This window comes from Eriocheir sinensis, chromosome 16, assembly GCF_024679095.1.
Source record: "Eriocheir sinensis breed Jianghai 21 chromosome 16, ASM2467909v1, whole genome shotgun sequence".
NCBI lineage: Eukaryota > Metazoa > Arthropoda > Malacostraca > Decapoda > Varunidae > Eriocheir > Eriocheir sinensis.
The window spans coordinates 11,132,787-11,149,960 of NC_066524.1; the positions used below are offsets into that span (position 1 = coordinate 11,132,787).

The window sequence follows — 17,174 nt, forward strand, 5'->3', positions numbered from 1 at the left end:
GTTTTGGATATTTCCATGGGTAGTATTTCAAATATTTAAGGGCTCATACACCCACATTTGATAAGACTTTCGTAGAGGTTGTGTTAGTATTTCCATGGATAGTTTTACGAGCCTGGTGATAGTCTGACGAAGCCTTTGCACCATGAATATGTAAAAGACCCTTGAGAACCCGACTGATTTTCTTTGTGGCTTTTCGAAATGTTTGTTGTGTGAGCCGAGAGCGTCTGAGAACATGGGCCGAAGTGCGAAGGAGAGCCGGACGCAGTGACAATAAGTTAACGTAATCTAAGACTATAAAAGAAAGTTAACATAAGAGAAATCCGAAGAACAGACATGCAGAGAGTATATACCTAAGAGTGATGCAGATGAGAGAGGGCTGAGAAGAGGAGGAGGAGGAGGAGAAGGAGAACAGGAAAAACTCGAATATAAGAAAAAGAAAACATATAAGAGAAAGGAGGAAGATGAAAAATAACAAGAAATATGGAAGAATTATATAGAAGGAGGACGAAGAATAAAAAAGAAAAGGTGAATGAGGATAGAAAGGGTAAAAGGGAAGGAGGGAGGGAGTAAAGAATGGCACAAATAGCAACAATAGTAGTGGTAATAGTAGTAGTAGTAGTAGTAGTAGTAGTAGTAATAGTAGTAGTCGGGAAAAAGACAAGGAGACGACGAGTAAAGACAGAGAAAGAAGACGAGAAGATAAAAGAAGTAATAGAAATAAAAATAGTTGAAATAGGAGAAAAACAATTAATAAATGGGTGTATCAAAACGCTAAAGGCGGGTGGGCGGCGTCAATCACTTCCCTAAATTGAAAGCGTTGATGGAGTTGACGGCCTCGCTGGTGGAGGTACAGCGTCGCCTCCTGTCGTACGCCTGGCCCTGGAGGGGAGATAAAAAAAGATTAGGATGAATAAGGCGAGGAGCAATAACGAGGAAAAATGAAGAAGAAGGAAAAAACTGATAGAAGAGAGGAAGAAAAGAGAGTAGAAGGGGGAAGAAACTGTACACTGAAAAAAAAAGATAGGAATGAAGAAGGTGAGAGGCAATAACGAGGAAGAATGAAGAAGGAGGAAAAAACTGATAGAAGAGAGGAAGAAAAGAGAGAGTAGAAGGGGGAAGAAACTGTACACTGAAAAAAAAAGATAGGAATGAAGAAGGTGAGAGGCAATAACGAGGAAGAATGAAGGAGGAAAAAACTGATAGAAGAGAGGAAGAAAAGAGAGAGTAGAAGGGGGAAGAAACTGTACACTGAAAAAAAGATAAGAATGAAGAGGGCGAGAAGCAATAACAAGGAAGAATGAAGAAGGAGGAAAAAAAATATAAAAGAGAGGAAGAAAAGAATGAGTAGAAGAGAGAAATAAGGAGGAAGAAACTGTACACGGAAAAAAAGATAAGAATGAGGAAGGAGGAAAAAACTGATAGAATAGAGAAAGAAAAGAGTGAGTAGAAGAGAGAAATAAAGGAGGAAAAAAGAACAGTGCAGGAAGGAATAGAGAAAAAGAAAGAAGGATGAGGAAACGAGTTGGTCAAAATAAAGTAACAAAGAGAATAGGAATGAGAAAAGAAAGGAAGGAAAATGAGATAGAAAAGGAATAAGGAAAATGACGAAAGAACAGTGTAGGAAGGAATAGAGAAAAAGAAAGAAGGATGAGGAAACAAGTTGGTCAAAATAAAGTAACAAAGAGAATAGGAATGAGAAAATAAAGGAAGGAGAATGAGGTAAAAGGAATAAAGAAAATGAATGAAGGAGAAAGAAAAACACAAGACTAACAAAGACATTTTTAAACCCATTTCCAATAACTGAGGAAGAAAAGAACATTATCAAATGCATTTTCAGCACCTTTGAGAAATATAAAACAATGTGCATAAGATATCAAATTGTAGATAGATAGACAGGTATAGAACAAGATGCAGGATTGAATAAAGAGAAGGAAAATGAGTCTGAATGCAAGGGATCGAACCGTTTATATACAGAACACGATGGAGAGTTAAGGAAAAAGAAGAGTATTGACGAATTGCATGAAGTAAATAGGGGAAAAAAATATTTGTATAGAGGACGAAGAAAGAATTAGTGAAATGAAATAATGAAGGAGAATCAGTTGAATAAAAAAAAAAAACAAGGAGAGAAAGAAAGGGTGATGGGAGGAAGAGGAGAAAGAAAGAAAAGGATAGAAAGGATACTAGAATGAATGAATGAAATAGAATAAAGAGTTTAATAGAGTAAGGAACGAAAAGGAGATAGGAGGAGGAGGAGGAGGAATGAAAAGAAAAAGAAGGATAGTGGAGTGAAATATTGAAGAGGCTTGAAAAGAATAAATGAACAAGGAGGTTAGGAAAAATAGATAGATTGATAGATAGATAGATAGATAGATAGGAGAAAAGGAAGAAAGATTGTCGAGCATATGACTGAAAGTTGAATCAAATATAGAAACAAGAAGGATAAGAGGAAAAGGAATGATCTGAGTAAGAGGACGAAGAAAAAATTAGGAAGAAAGTTAGTAAAATGAAATAATGAAGGAGAATCTGTTGAATAAAATAAATTACAAGGAGAGGAAGAAAGGGCGATGGGAGGAAGAGGAGAAAGAAATAATAGGATAGAAAGGAATAATGAAAATAGAATGGAGGAGGAAAATACGGATAGAGAGGAAAAGGAGGAAGAAAGAATAGGATAGAAAGGAATAATGAAAATAGAATGGAGGAGGAAAATACGGATACAGAGGAAGAAGAGGAAGAGAGAATGGGGCAGAGAAAAAGATAGTGAAACGAAAGAATGAAAAAGAAGGAAGATACGAATAAAACAGAGGAACAGGAAAAAGAGAAGATAGAAGAGAAAACAAAATATAGGAGAGAGAATGAGGTAAGAAGGGTTAAGGAAAAAGATTGAAGAAATAAGACATGAAATATGACAGAGGAAAAAGAAGATTGAATAGAAAAAAATAAAAGAAAAAAAATAAGGTAGGAAGGAATAAGGAGAGAGGGTGAAGAAGGCGAAATAAACGAATAGAATAGAGGAACAAAAGTGCTGTGAGGAAGAAAATGAGGTAGGAAGAAATGAAGAAGAAGAAAGAATTAGAAAGATGAGGAAGATATGAGTAGAATAAACAGGAAAGTAGTAGAGAAGAGAAGAAAAATATAGGTGTAAGAAAAAATAAGGTAAGAAGGATTAAAGAGAAAGAATGAAGGAGACAGAAACGAATGATATAGAAGAATAGATCGAAGAGAAGCATAAAGAAGGAAAAAAGAATGAAAGGAATGAAAGGAATAAAGAAAAAGAAGGAAGGATGAGGGAAGGAGATGGGCAGAATAAAGGAACAAGGAAAACAGGAAGAGAAAGAGAAAGGAAGAAAATTGAGGTTGGAGGGAATGAAGAGAAAGGATTAAGGAGGAGGAAAAGAGTTGGACAAAATAGACGTACAGAGAATAGGAAGAAAAATATTATAGAAGGAAATAGAGGAAGATAAAAATGGGTGGTAGGAAGGAATAACAGAGAAAAAGAAAGAAAGAAAGAAAGGGGAAAGCACATGAAGGAAAATATTAAAAGTTGAAAGAAGAAAAACGAGAGAGAAACTAAGGATGGAACAGGAGGAAGAAGTAAAGATTGAACGCAAAAAGAGAAAAAAACAAAGAATGAAAGAAAGAAAGGAGACAGTGAAAACATATAAAAGAAAAAAAGAAAACAAGTAATAAAAAGAGGGTAGAGTAAAAAAAGGAAAGAGCAGGAGGAAGAAGTAAAGATTGAACGCAAAAAGAAAGAAAAAAAGTAATGAAAGAAAGAAAGAAGGAAAGGAGACAATGAAAGCATATAAAAGAAAAAAAGAAAACAAGTAATAAAAAGAGGGAAGAGAAAAAAAAGGAAAGAGCAGGAGGAAGAAGTAAAGATTGAACGCAAAAAGAGAAAGAAAATAAAGAATGAAAGAAAGAAGGAAGGAAAGGAGACAATGAAAGCATATAAAAGAAAAAAAGAAAACAAGTAATAAAAAGAGGATAGAGAAAAAAAGGAAAGAGCAGGAGGAAGAAGTAAAGATTGAACGCAAAAAGAAAGAAAAAAAGTAATGAAAGAAAGAAAGAAGGAAAGGAGACAATGAAAGCATATAAAAGATAAAAAAGAAAACAAGTAATAAAAAGAGGATAGAGAAAAAAAAGGAAAGAGTAGGAGGAAGAAATAAAGATTGAAAGCAAAAAGAAAGAAAAAAAGTAATTAAAGAAAGAAAGAAGGAAAGGAGACAATGAAAGCATATAAAAGAAAAAAAGAAAACAAGTAATAAAAAGAGGGAAGAGAAAAAAAAGGAAAGAGCAGGAGTAAGAAGTAAAGATTGAACGCAAAAAGAGAAAGAAAATAAAGAATGAAAGAAAGAAGGAAGGAAAGGAGACAATGAAAGCATATAAAAGATAAAAAAGAAAACAAGTAATAAAAAGAGGATAGAGAAAAAAAAGGAAAGAGCAGGAGGAAGAAATAAAGATTGAAAGCAAAAAGAAAGAAAGTAATGAAAGAAAGAAGGAAGGAAAGGAGACAATGAAAGCATATAAAAGAAAACAAGAAAACAAGTAATAAAAAGAGGATAGAGAAAAAAAGGAAAGAGCAGGAGGAAGAAGTAAAGACTGAACGCAAAAAGAGAAAAAAAATAAAGAATGAAAGAAAGAAGGAAGGAAAGGAGACAATGAAAGCATATAAAAGATATAAAAGAAAACAAGTAATAAAAAGAGGGTAGAGAAAAAAAGAAAAGAGCAGGAGTAAGGAAATAAAGATTGGGGACAAAAAAGATTAAAAAGAAAAGAAAAAAAGAAGGCAGTGAAAGCATAGAAAGAACAATACTAAAACAAGATATGAAAAAAAGGAGAAGAGAAAATAAAGATAAAACAGGAATACAAAAAAAATCAAGGGGGAAAAGAGAAGACGGGGCGGGGGGAAGGGGAGGGGGTCTTGATCTTACCGTGGGACAGCCGGGACGGGGGGGCACGGGGGGGACGGCCCGGAGGTTCCTCTTGACGGGGGAGGCGGCCGGCAGAACCCTGGGGGAGAGGAAGAGGAGGAGAGTGAGAGGGCGAACGTGAGTGTGTGATAAATGTATTGATCTAATTTATCTTATTTCCGAATTTTTCAGTCATTTCTTAGTTATTTCTACCTCATTACATCTTATTTTGCTTGTTATTATCCGTTTTCTTTCGATGTTGTGCTTGATCAAGTTCTAAGAAAGGGAGACTCACGTATTTATCTGTAATTTTTGAAGCCATTTTCGTTTTCTTAATATTTACCTCATTACATAACTCATTACATCTTATTTTGTATGTTATATTCGTTTTCTTTCCATGTTGTGTTTGATCAAGTTCTAAGAAAGGGAGACTCACGTATTTATCTCTAATTTCTAAGTTATTTTCGTTTTCTTTATATTGTGTTTATTATCAAGTTGTAGCAAAACGAGTCACGTATTTATCTAATTTTTATGCTATTTCCGTTTTCTTTGTATGTTATGTAGACGAATGTCTTCAAAAAAGGAGACTCGTATATTTTCTCATTTATGAGTATGTTGTTTCTATTTTAATTGTAGTATATTGTGCATATATATCAAATTTAAACTCAGAGCAAACTCACTTATTTATGTATAATTCTGTCTCCATTTACTCTGTATATTTATAAGTTTTATGAAAGGGGAACTCACGTATTCCTGCACTTGGCGTTGATGTCTCGTTGGGCTCCGGCGCGGCAGGCCACCAGGCGGGTCTCGAACACGTTCCCGGGGGTGGCGTGCGGTAGGGGGGTGCGGCGGGCCCTGTGGTGCTGCACGGGGGCCGGAGACGATTGGGCGTATAGGCTCTTTGGCTGACTCTGTGGCTGGACGTAAACGGGGTTCTCCAGGACGCCAGACATGATGGATTGGACTCTGTGAAGTAAGTCAAGAAGTCAGGCAACGAATAATGTCAAACTCAGACGCTTGCGGCTCCCACAACAACAATTTCCAAAGGTCACAAAGGGTATTATTTGGAGTCTCATGAGTGTTTTTTTTCACGTTCATGGTGCAGAAGCCTTGTCAAACTATTACTATAGTATTTCCATTTTAAACTGGCCGGTGGGGTGAAGGCCTATGCGGATCAGCCCCGCCCCACATCTCTGCCACACACTCGCAAGACTTCTCGCTTCCTCTCATATGTCAGCTATTTACTACCTCTAAATGGATTTAATTAAATAATTGGATAATCTAATAAGGTCATATAGTTTCTTTTTCAGGACAATAACAAAGATTTTGTATAAATACCACGACACTTGGCAACGTTGTATTCCTGTCAAGTGTCGTGGTATTTATTCTAAATCTTTGTTATTATCCTAAAAACGAAACACTCTGAACACTATATGACCTTATTAGATTATCCAATTATTTAGTAAAATTCATTTAATGGTAGTAAATTGCTGACATAAGAGAGGAAGCGAGAAGTCTTGAGAGTGTGTGGCAGAGATGTGGCTCGGGGCTGACTCGCATAGGCCTACACCCCACCGGCCAGTTTAAAATGTAAATATTATAAGCTCGTATAATTTCCCATAGAAATATTCACAACCTCGACCAAAGCCTTATCAAATGTGGATGTGTAAGCCCCGAAATGTTTTAGAATGAGCCTAACGATAATATTATTGGAAAAACGACGCTAGAAATGAGGTTTGCAAGTTCCAATGGATTCAGATACCTTATGTACCTCTTAAAAGAAGGATAAAACCTCTCCAAGACAAAGGTTCGTGTTCAAATAGATTCAGATTCCTTTAAAATTATAAAAATCCTTAAAGATTCACTAAAACGAATCCTTGAAAATCCCTAAAAAGAATCAACATCCATAATGAAAAAGAAAAAATGATCATGCAACCAAGACAAGAGATCGAACTTCAAGAGGAAGGTTCGAATCCCGGGACTCACCCGTTAAAGAACCCTTGATCAGGGTGCCCTGGCGACTTCTGGAGGAAACTGAGGTCAGCGTCGCGTCTGTTGAGCCCCGTCCTGTGTGCCAGCAGGTCGGCCATCACCACGTTGTAGTCAGACTGGCCCAAGGAGTGGTCACCGAAACTTTGCTGACTACTCATTGACCTCCCGAACTGTGGGTTGTACATCGCCATGCCCGGCAGTCCGAACATCTCCAGCGACTGTTGCTCGTTGCTGATGAAGAAGCCGGGCAGGAACTGGCCGGACGGGGGTATGTGGCCGGGGGGGGGTACGGGCATGCGTGGGCTGAGAACCGGGGACGCCTGGGACATGAAAGTCGGCCGGCTGTGAGCTGAGGATGGGAAACCTGTTCTGTGGGTATTCGTGGGCGGTGGACCGATCGGGTGTAGCTGGAGAACCGAGGGCGAGGCTGTGGGAGGTTGTGGGTGGCCTCTGGAGGTGATGTGCGCCGGGTGACCTCTGTGAGAGCCGCCCCTGGGTGTTCCTGGCCTCTGTGGCACTCCTATGGATGGTGTGGCCCCCTGGGAGGTGTGGCTAGTGGTCCCATATGTGGTGGAGATGGCCGGGCCTAGGGTAGTGGTCTGCCTGAAGCCAGGCGGGGTCCCTACCTGTCCTGTGGTGGTGGTGGTGCCGGTGATGGTGGTGGTGGAGTGGCCCGAGGTGCTGGTGGTAGAGTGGCCGCGTGACACCGCCGGCTGACCCACGAACACCTGGCCGCCGCTACTGTTGGTGGCGCCCTGGCTGAAGGCGCCTTGACCAGGGAAGGTTTGGCCGGGGAAGGCCTGGCCGGGGAAGGCTTGCCCGGGGAAGGCTTGGCCGGGGAAGGCTTGGCCAGGGAAGGTTTGACCTGGAAAACTGTGTCCTGAGAAGCTGTGTCCCGGGAACGCTTGACCAGGGAACGCTTGCCCGGGGAATCCTGGATTAAACCCTTGACCGGAGAATCCTTGACCACTAAATCTTTGGCCGCCGGTAGTAGGAGGGCCGACAGGGAAGCTTTGGCCGACCTGTACGGTGGTGGGTGTTGCCCCGGGGCGTCCGGCGGATGTGGCGGTCCCCGGCTGGCCCCTAAACCCTTGACCAAACTGTCCAGGGGCACCATGCTGGCCTCCAAATCCTTGACCAGGCTGTCCGGGGAACCCGGGTTGGCCCCTGAACCCTTGGCCAGACACGCCGGGCTGCCCAGCAAATACTTGGCCGCCGGGGACGCCAGCCTGGCCAGGAATACCGGCTGTTCCAGGCTGACCAGCAAATCCAGGGGTTCTAGGCCGTCCAGGCGTGCCCGTGAAGCCAGGCTGTCCAGTAAAGCCTGGGTCAGACGCGTCAGGCTGGCCGGGAATACCAGTGAAGCCCGTGAAGCCTTGCTCCGTGGTTCCAGGAAAACTAGACGTTGATGGCTGGCCGGGAATGCCAGCAAAGCCAGGCTGGCTAGAAAATCCAGGGGTTCTAGCCTGACCTGGAATACCTGTAAATCCAGGGAATCCTTGAGTTGTAGTTCCAGGCTGGACAGTAAACCCTTGACCAGCAGTTCCAGGTTGACCAGGAATGCCAGTGGTTCCGGCTTGTCCAGGAAGACCAGCGAATCCAGGTTGACCGGGAAAACCAGGGGCTCCAGCAAACCCAGGGAAGCCTTGATCAGCGGTTCCAGCTTGGCCAGGAATTCCAGCGGCCGTGCCTCTTGCCTGGCCGACGAACCCTTGCCCGGCCTGAGGTGCCCCGGGGGCCTGCGTGGGGATGGGGGCGGTGGCCTCCCTGGCGATGGGGGGTCCGTACGTCCTGGTGAAGAAGGCGAGTGTTTCCTCATCAAAGACCTGGTAGCCTGCGTCCTCAAGGCTGTTACACACGCCGCGGAGAGTCTCAAGGGCGAGCGAGTACCACGTCTGGGCGGGACACACAGCCGGCCTCTGTTTGAAGGAGGAGATGGTCAGAAAGAGAGGTGCTGAGAGTGTGGGAGATAGTGAGAGTGGTGTGTTGGAGGTTGTTGAGGTGTTTGGGCAAGAGGTGGAGGAGGAGCAGGAAGAACAGATACCAGGAAGGTGAAAGAGAGGTGGTAAGGACAGCGTTGCCAAATTGTTGTACTCTGAATATTGCATTTATCAATTATAGGCGTCAAGACTCGTCACCACACAAATAACGGTAGAAAATTAAAGTTATCGTTAAAACTGTTACGTATTGATGGTTTTCGTTTTTGTTTTGTTTTTTTGCTAGAGTTATCAGTCAGAAACTACGAAAATGCAATGCGGTGAGTACGATACTTTGTCAACGCTGATACCTGGTAGGGTGTGAGTGATAGTGATGATGATGTTTTTTTTCTTTTTTTTTTTACATCGAAGGAGACAGCTCAAGGGCACAAAAAAAGGAAACAATAATAAAAAATAAAAAACCCGCTACTCGCTGCTCCTACATGGTTGTCCTGAGGGTGTGAGGGTGTAGTGTTGGTGGTTGTTAGGGTGGAAGCACAAGGAGGAAGTAGAGAAGGAGAAGGGAGAGACAAAGGAGGATTAGGACAAGGAGGAAGTAGAGGAGAAGGAAGACACAAAGGAGGATTAGGACAAGGAGGTAGTAGAGAAGGAGAAGGAAGACACAAAGGAGGATTAGGACAAGGAGGTAGTAGAGAAGGAGAAGGAAGACACAAAGGAGGATTAGGACAAGGAGGTAGTAGAGAAGGAGAAGGAAGACACAAAGAAGGATTAGGACAAGGAGGAAGTAGAGGAGAAGGAAGACACAAAGGAGGATTAGGACAAGGAGGAAGTAGAGAAGGAGAAGGGAGAGACAAAGGAGGATTAGGACAAGGAGGAAGTAGAGAAGGAGAAGGAAGACACAAAGGAGGATTAGGACAAGGAGGAAGTAGAGAAGGAGAAGGGAGAGACAAAGGAGGATTAGGACAAGGAGGAAGTAGAGAAGGAGAAGGGAAAGACAAAGGAGGATTAGGACAAGGAGGAAGTAGAGAAAGAGAAGGAAGAGACAAAGGAGGATTAGGGCAAGGAGGGAGTAGAGAAAGAGAAGGGAGAGACAAAGGAGGATTAGGACAAGGAGGAAGTAGAGAAAGAGAAGGGAGAGACAAAGGAGGATTAGGACAAGGAGGGAGTAGAGAAAGAGAAGGGAGAGACAAAGGAGGATTAGGGCAAGGAGTGTTGGTGGTTGTTAGGGTGGAAGGGTGTAGTATTGGTGGTCGTTAGGGTGTAAGGGTGTAGAGTCGACAATCAGCTCAATATTACTGAAGCCTAATGTAATCAAACCCTACCTCACCCTAATTCAACCCAGATCAACCCAACCCAACCCAGCCAAACCCTGATCAAACCCAACCCAACCTAACCTAACTAACTCAAATCCCACCCAACTCAACTCTAATCAAATCAAACCCAACCAAACTTCACAACCCAACACAGCCAAACCTGATGTAAACCTAACGCAGCCTAACCTAACCCACCCAAGTCCCACCCAACCATATCCAACCCTAATCAAACCCAACCCAACCAACCCTATCAAACCAAAGCAAACCTATCTGAACCCAACCCAACTCAACCCAACCCAACCAAACCAAACCCAACCCAACCCTACCCAGCTCTAATAAACCAAACCAAACCTATCTCAACACAACCCAACCCAACCCAACTCAACCTAACCCAACCCAACCCAACCAAACCAAACCAAACCTATCTCAACCCAACCCAACCAAACCAAACCAAACCTATCTCAACACAACCTAACCCAAACCAACCCAACCCAACCCAACTCAACCCTACCAAACCAAATCAAACCTATCTCAACCCAACCCAACCCGGCCCAACTCAACCCAACCCAACCAAAATAAACCAAACCTATCCCAACCCAACCCAACCCAACCCAACCCAACCCAACTCAACCCAACCCAACTCAACCCAACCCAACCCAACCCAACCCAACCCAACCCAACCCTACCAAACCAAACCAAACCTATCCCAACCCAACCCAACCCAACCCTACCCAACCCTACCAAACCAAACCAAACCTATCCCAACCCAACCCAACTCAACCCAACCAAACCTATCCCAACCCTACCCAACCCTACCAAACAAAACAAAACCTATCCCAACACAACGCAACTCAACCCAACCCAACCCAACCCAACCCTAACAAACCAAACCAAACCTATCTCAACCCAACCCAACCAAACCCAACCAAACCAAACCAAACCAAACCCAAACCAATCTCAACCTTATCCAGCCTAGCCCAACGCACCTGGCCCAGCTGGTAACACTTCCCGTCCGCCGCCGAGGGCACGAAAGGCAGATCGTTGGGGCCCCTGTTGAGGTTGACGCCGCCGCAGGGGTCCGGTAGGCACTCGGGGGGCATGCGGAAGTCCCTGAACCACAGCACCTGAGGGAGGGAAGACGATGAGCAGCTGAACACACACACACACACACAGAGAGAGAGAGAGAGAGAGAGAGAGAGAGAGAGAGAGAGAGAGAGAGAGAGAGAGAGAGAGAGAGAGAGAGAGAACAATGAATAGAGAAAGACAGAACGGCGAATAGAGAAAACGGTGCATAGATGAACAGAGAGAGAGAGAGAGAGAGAGAGAGAGAGAGAGAGAGAGAGAGAGAGAGAGAGAGAGAGAGAGAGAGATAACAATGAATAGAGAAAGACAGAACGGCGAATAGAGAAAACGGTGCATAGATGAACAGAGAGAGAGAGAGAGAGAGAGAGAGAGAAAATATATATAAGTAGACAGAGATATGTACAAATAGACAGACAGACTATAAAAATTGGACATAAAACACACAAATTTAGACAAATGGGAGGCTAAAAAAGATTAATTTGGAAGGACACAGCGTGCAAGATCACTAGTATTATTTTTTTTAAAGGAGAAAGGAGAGGCCAAAATAATTAAAATCCATACGAAGCCAGCTTGACACCAAAACAATTTAATACGAAGACAATTTTTTTTACACCGAAACAATATAAAGAAGAAAATAAAACATTATCGTAATCAAACCCTTCCATTCAACCCATAACCCCCTCCCCCCTCTCCCCCCCGTCCCCTCCCAGTAGTAACAAATGTACGGAAGTGGGGGTAATTTGAGCGGGGGAGGGGACGGAAGTGGGGGTTGGGGGGTCAGCGGGGGGGTGACGGAAGAGGGGGTAGCTGGACCCCCTACCCCCCCCCCATCTTTCACTTTTTTCAAATACCCTACCCCCTCCCCCTCTCGGGCTAGCGTACGGAAGCGAGGGGTACTGGAGCGGGGGTAGGACGGTCAGCGGGGGGGGTAACGGAAGAGAGGGTGGTCAGCAGGGGGGGGTTACGGGAGTGGGGGTAGGACGGTCAGCGGGGGTGTGACGGAAATGGGGGCATACACAAAGTGAGGGTAATTGCTATTGTTGTTGTTCTTGTTCTTGTTGTATACACACACACACACACACACACACACACACACACACACACATATTCTGTGCTATATAAGCATCATACTTTAATAATTACCATCATTAATAGAGTTTCCGCTATGGCTGAGACATATTCAGAGAACCTTCTTGATATTTTCCAATACCCTGCGCGCATAATAGTTGTAGAATATAGCAACTCCGGAAAATCGGAACTTGTACAGCAACTTATACTGAAGTATCATGAAAAGTTCAAAAAAATTATCATATGTGGCTTAACGTCTCATCCTCTTCAAAGAAATAAAGAAATAGGACCTAAAGTTATAGTGTCGTCTGAAATAATTGATCCGATTGCCAACGAGGATACGTTTGATCAGAGAGGGACATTGTATGTACTTTACGATATTTTCATTGATGCTGTAAGGAACAAAATTGTGGTTGATGCTTTTACTCGCGGACGGCACAACAATATTTCATGCGTATTTATCACTCAAAATCTATATATGGGTGGAAAGCTTCTGTGCCTGATGAAAAATTACTTAGAGGAACGCCACCTTCAAGTGGTCCTGAATGGGCACAAGTCCTCCCCACAACGGATCCACGCCGGCGTGCCACAAGTCAGCGTCATCGGGCCACTACTATGGAACATGTACATAAATGACCTCCTCCATCTTGTTCCTAGTGCCAAAGCGTTCGCCGATGACATCACTTTGACTCACAAAATAGAGCCAGGAGGAGAGGCCCAGGCAGCACGCCAACTAAGAGCCACACTCCGGCGAATTGCAGATTGGGGGAGTAAGTGGCAAGTTAAGTTTGCCCCAGCAAAAACTCAGCTGCTGGTAGTGGCCAGGACACCTGTGGATCTCCAGCTTGAATTCGAGGGACTCAAGCTGACGCCACGTGAGGAAGTGGAGGTGCTGGGCCTCACATATAACTCCAGGCTGACCTTCCGCACGCACATCCAGCAGCAGCAGCAGCAGCAGCTGACGTCCCTACGCAGAATCTCCTGGCTGATGGACAGTCGAGGGCGCGAGGTCTTATACAAGGCACAAATCCGATCCTCCCTTGAGTATTCGTGCCTAACGTGGGGGGGAGCTGCCAGTACCCATCTCGCGCTCCTCGACAAGATCCAGGAGAGGGCGTGGAGGATCATCACGGATCGACAACCGACCCTGCAGACCCTCCAACACCGGCGAGACGTGGCCGGCCTCACCATTCTGTACAAAATACAGCAGGAGGGAGTGGAGCACCTGAGGACGCTGCGCCAGCCGGAGCGGGAGGTGACAGCCAACACCCGGTTAGCGGAGGCGGCTCCCACGGCTCTGGTGGTACAGCGATGCCGGACGACTCACTACCAGAGGCAGTTTATAAACACTTACGTGCAGATATGGAACCGTCTCCTTGCGTCCGGCCAACTGCCTCAGCAGTTCACACACCGGCAACAATATAAACTGTTTGTGAACCAGTGGCTGAACAATTTGTGAACAGGTTAGGCTTTCAGATAGGGGATACCAACTATGTTCCCTTTAGCCTAGAAACTAGTGCCGCCATATAATGTAATGTTATAGGTACTAGGCCCTGATGTAACCAAGTGTCTGTGTAAATTATAAAAAAAAAAAAAGGAATATTAGCCTGAACTATTCTCATTTCCTCTTGTTAAGACAGCACGATTTATCTCAAATTCACACTCTGGGCAGACAAATATTCGGAAAAGAGAAGGCAAACCAGTTTGTAGATATATATAAATATGCTGTATATTCACGTCCTTATGGATATCTTCTTGTTGATTTGGGTATAAATACTCCTGAATCCCTACAGTTTCGCTCAAACATTGTTGGAGAACCCCCAGGTGAACGCGTATTCCAATGGTGAACTCCAGGAAGAAGGAACTCTTACACGCTCTATACTCCCAACATAGCGAACCCTATGGTTTAAGCTCTCAGGCGAAATTATGGGAGAAAGCAAAAAGTATAAATCCAGCAATAACACGTGATGACGTATTCAACTTTTTGAGAAGCAATAAAACATATACATTGCATAAGCTACAGACTAAAAAATTTCCCCGGCAAAAGATAATAGCCTCAAAACCCAAAGTAATCATGGCTGCCGATTTAGCAGACGTGAGACATATAAGAAAGGAAAATAATAACATAGGCTACTTGTTAGTATGCATAGACGTGTTTTCTAGATATATGCAAGTTGTCCCGTGTCGGAATAAAGACGCAAATACTATGCTCGTGGCCTTTAAACAAGTGGTGGAAAATAAAGATTCTGAAGGCTTACGAAGATTAAACACCGACTTGGGCACAGAATTCTGGAATCGAAAAGTAAGAAACTATTTACGTTCCCGGGGCATTAAGCTGTACAGTGTGTACTCAAGTGAGATCAAAGCAGCCTTGGCAGAGCGGGCCATTCGTACACTGAAAGCACACATCTACAAGTTCATCACGTCTCAAAATTCTTCAAGATATATTGATCAGCTGCAAAACATGGTCAATGCCTACAACCGCTCGCCCCATTCAGGACTGAAGAACAAACAAACTCCCATTGATATTCATAACTCAAAAGACCCATCTGCAATCAAACGGCAATTCCACGCCATGTATAAAAACCCGAAGCAGCCACTTCCATCAGTCCTCGACTGGCAGTTGGGGAAATAGTTCGCCTTGTTGGAAGTGCTCGTTCATCTGTATTCCATAAAGGATACGCGCAGCAAAACACTTACGAGCTCTTTCGCATAAAATCAATTAAACACAAGAATCGCCCAGGAACTTACCTCTTAGAAGATTTGTCTGGAGAACCAATACAGTGGATATTCTACGCGCCAGAGCTCGTCTGAAGCGCTCTGCCTGAGACATACGATATTAAAATACTGCGTTCACGAAAAATTCAAGGAAAAAAACAGTATTTTGTATCGTGGTTGGGATACCCTATTTCATTCAACTGCTGAATTAATGATATTGTAGAAAATGCGTAAAAAGACACCACTCCTCAGTGCACACAAAAACTTTGTCTTACTTTTGAAGAAATTAAAAGTAAAAGATAGAAACCGTGCTATTAAGAAAGCATCTCGAGAACAATTGAACTGTATATCTGAAATATTTTCCAATTTGTTAAAGAAGCACCTTACTCTCAATAACAAAGTTATCAAGAAATTACGTAACTATCGGGAAGACATACGTGCCATAGCTAAAAAGAAAACTCCTCTCCATAAGAAAAGACTTATATTGACATCGAGACGGGGTGGTAATACATTAGCTGTTATATTACCTATTGCCGCTTCCTTGATCGGAAAATTATTTGGATAATGCGCACGTAGTATCTTGTTCCCGAGTCTACCGCTGAGCGTGTTTTAACGGGTATTAAGCCTAAATGCGCCAACTCCACGAGTCCGGAGGTCAACGGCCAATCGTGTTTCAACCCGCAGTCGACCCATACCGATCACATGCCGGTCTCTGAACATCTACCAACAAGCAGTAGTAGTCTTGTCATGTCGTCCCATGGTGCAACACCAAGCACTCCTACAAGACTGAACCCGTCATCTCGCTCTGTAAGAAAGAAAACACAAAAAAAAAGAGAATATCGCGATCTGGTGTAGACAAAAACCACAAAACTACCACCCGTGCAACTTAGAGTCACAGGGATTAGGGAGAACAAGATTTCCTCCAATCCTGAAATAAGTAATTTAATACCTCTGTATGTTAAAAGTATCGACGTGCCATACGTCAATATGATGCTAGAACGAATAAAAGACAATCCCATCGTAAAATGGGATAGCCGGGGCAACCTATTGTCTTCTGTTCGATCCTCCAATATCCTGTACATGTTGAATTTACTCTCTAATGCAACGATTGCTGACATTGCTGATATAAAACACATCATTGACGCCACGGGTGTATTACCTAGCGAAATAAAAAATACGCGCGTGCGGCAAAAGATTCAGGGATCTGGTTTCACCAAACAACCATCGTTGGCAACTTACTGATGGGTTCCATATTAAATCCGCTTTTCCAATGTGCTAGTCTACTCCTACATTGTGATTCAAGAAAGAAACATAATCATGGACGTGGTAGATACTGAGCCGCGTTGGACGCGTGGCTTATACAGAGGGAGCGGCGACGGAGAGAGAAAATGCCGGAGGCGAGGGACGAACACACTATGGACATGGTATGGTGTCGAGCGGGCTTATAAAGAGAGCAGATGGGACGATGGTTCGCTACTCGTCCCTCGCCATCAGCTGAAGCGGTACTATTCATCACTCACCAGTATACCAGAGGACACCATGTCGGACGCCTACGTGTTCAACTACAAAGACGGTTCTCCTGGCGATGACATCTACCGCAACAACAAGACCATCATCGTTTCTTCCCTCAACTGCAGTTCCTGCTACGAAAAGAGGGGGTTTACTGGACGCCTACATGGATTATACCCGCACAGTAATCTCCACCGCGAAAGAAGCCCGATCTATCAACTGAACAGGTGTCGCTGGGAAGATCGTGGTATTCCCGGTAGTCTGCATATTCGCTATCCTCCGAGTGAAAATCTTCCTTATGTGGCGTGTATCCTAACCCAATATGCTCCTGGTCGCGAACTGGAAAATAACCCTATAAACCAAGGATATCTTCAGACGTCAAGAGATCAAAATTTCATTCGTGGGGTCAAGGAAGACAGTTATGATAACCGTCTCCGCTGGTTTAAAGAGTCCATCATAAAACTGGTAGAATGGGTGATTAAAAGCAACATTACAAGTGTCGTCTTCCCCTTCAATATTGCAAGCGCTGGAATTCTTTACGTGTTGTGGAAAGCTGATTACCAACCGCATCTTTAAGAGACTGCGGCTGAACTCCAACTGCATAGTATATCGTGCGTCATCCTGGACAGATGGTGGACCTG

The 17,174-nt window shown here is 43.7% G+C and overlaps 1 protein-coding gene across 2 annotated transcripts in view; it reads right to left on the minus strand.

Moving 5' to 3' along the window:
* Positions 1-78: 78 nt before the first annotated feature.
* LOC126999283 (collagen alpha-2(VIII) chain-like) overlaps positions 79-17,174 on the minus strand; it is a 60,250-nt gene continuing 43,154 nt past the window's right edge. For both annotated transcript variants that reach the window (XM_050861688.1, XM_050861689.1), the window contains exons 6-10: positions 11,142-11,279; positions 6,900-8,824; positions 5,658-5,879; positions 4,932-5,010; positions 79-879 (exon numbers count right to left, since the gene is read on the minus strand). In XM_050861688.1, the coding sequence (XP_050717645.1) occupies positions 796-879; positions 4,932-5,010; positions 5,658-5,879; positions 6,900-8,824; positions 11,142-11,279 (2,448 nt within the window). In that variant the 3' untranslated portion in view covers positions 79-795. The remainder of the gene's footprint in view (positions 880-4,931; positions 5,011-5,657; positions 5,880-6,899; positions 8,825-11,141; positions 11,280-17,174) is intronic.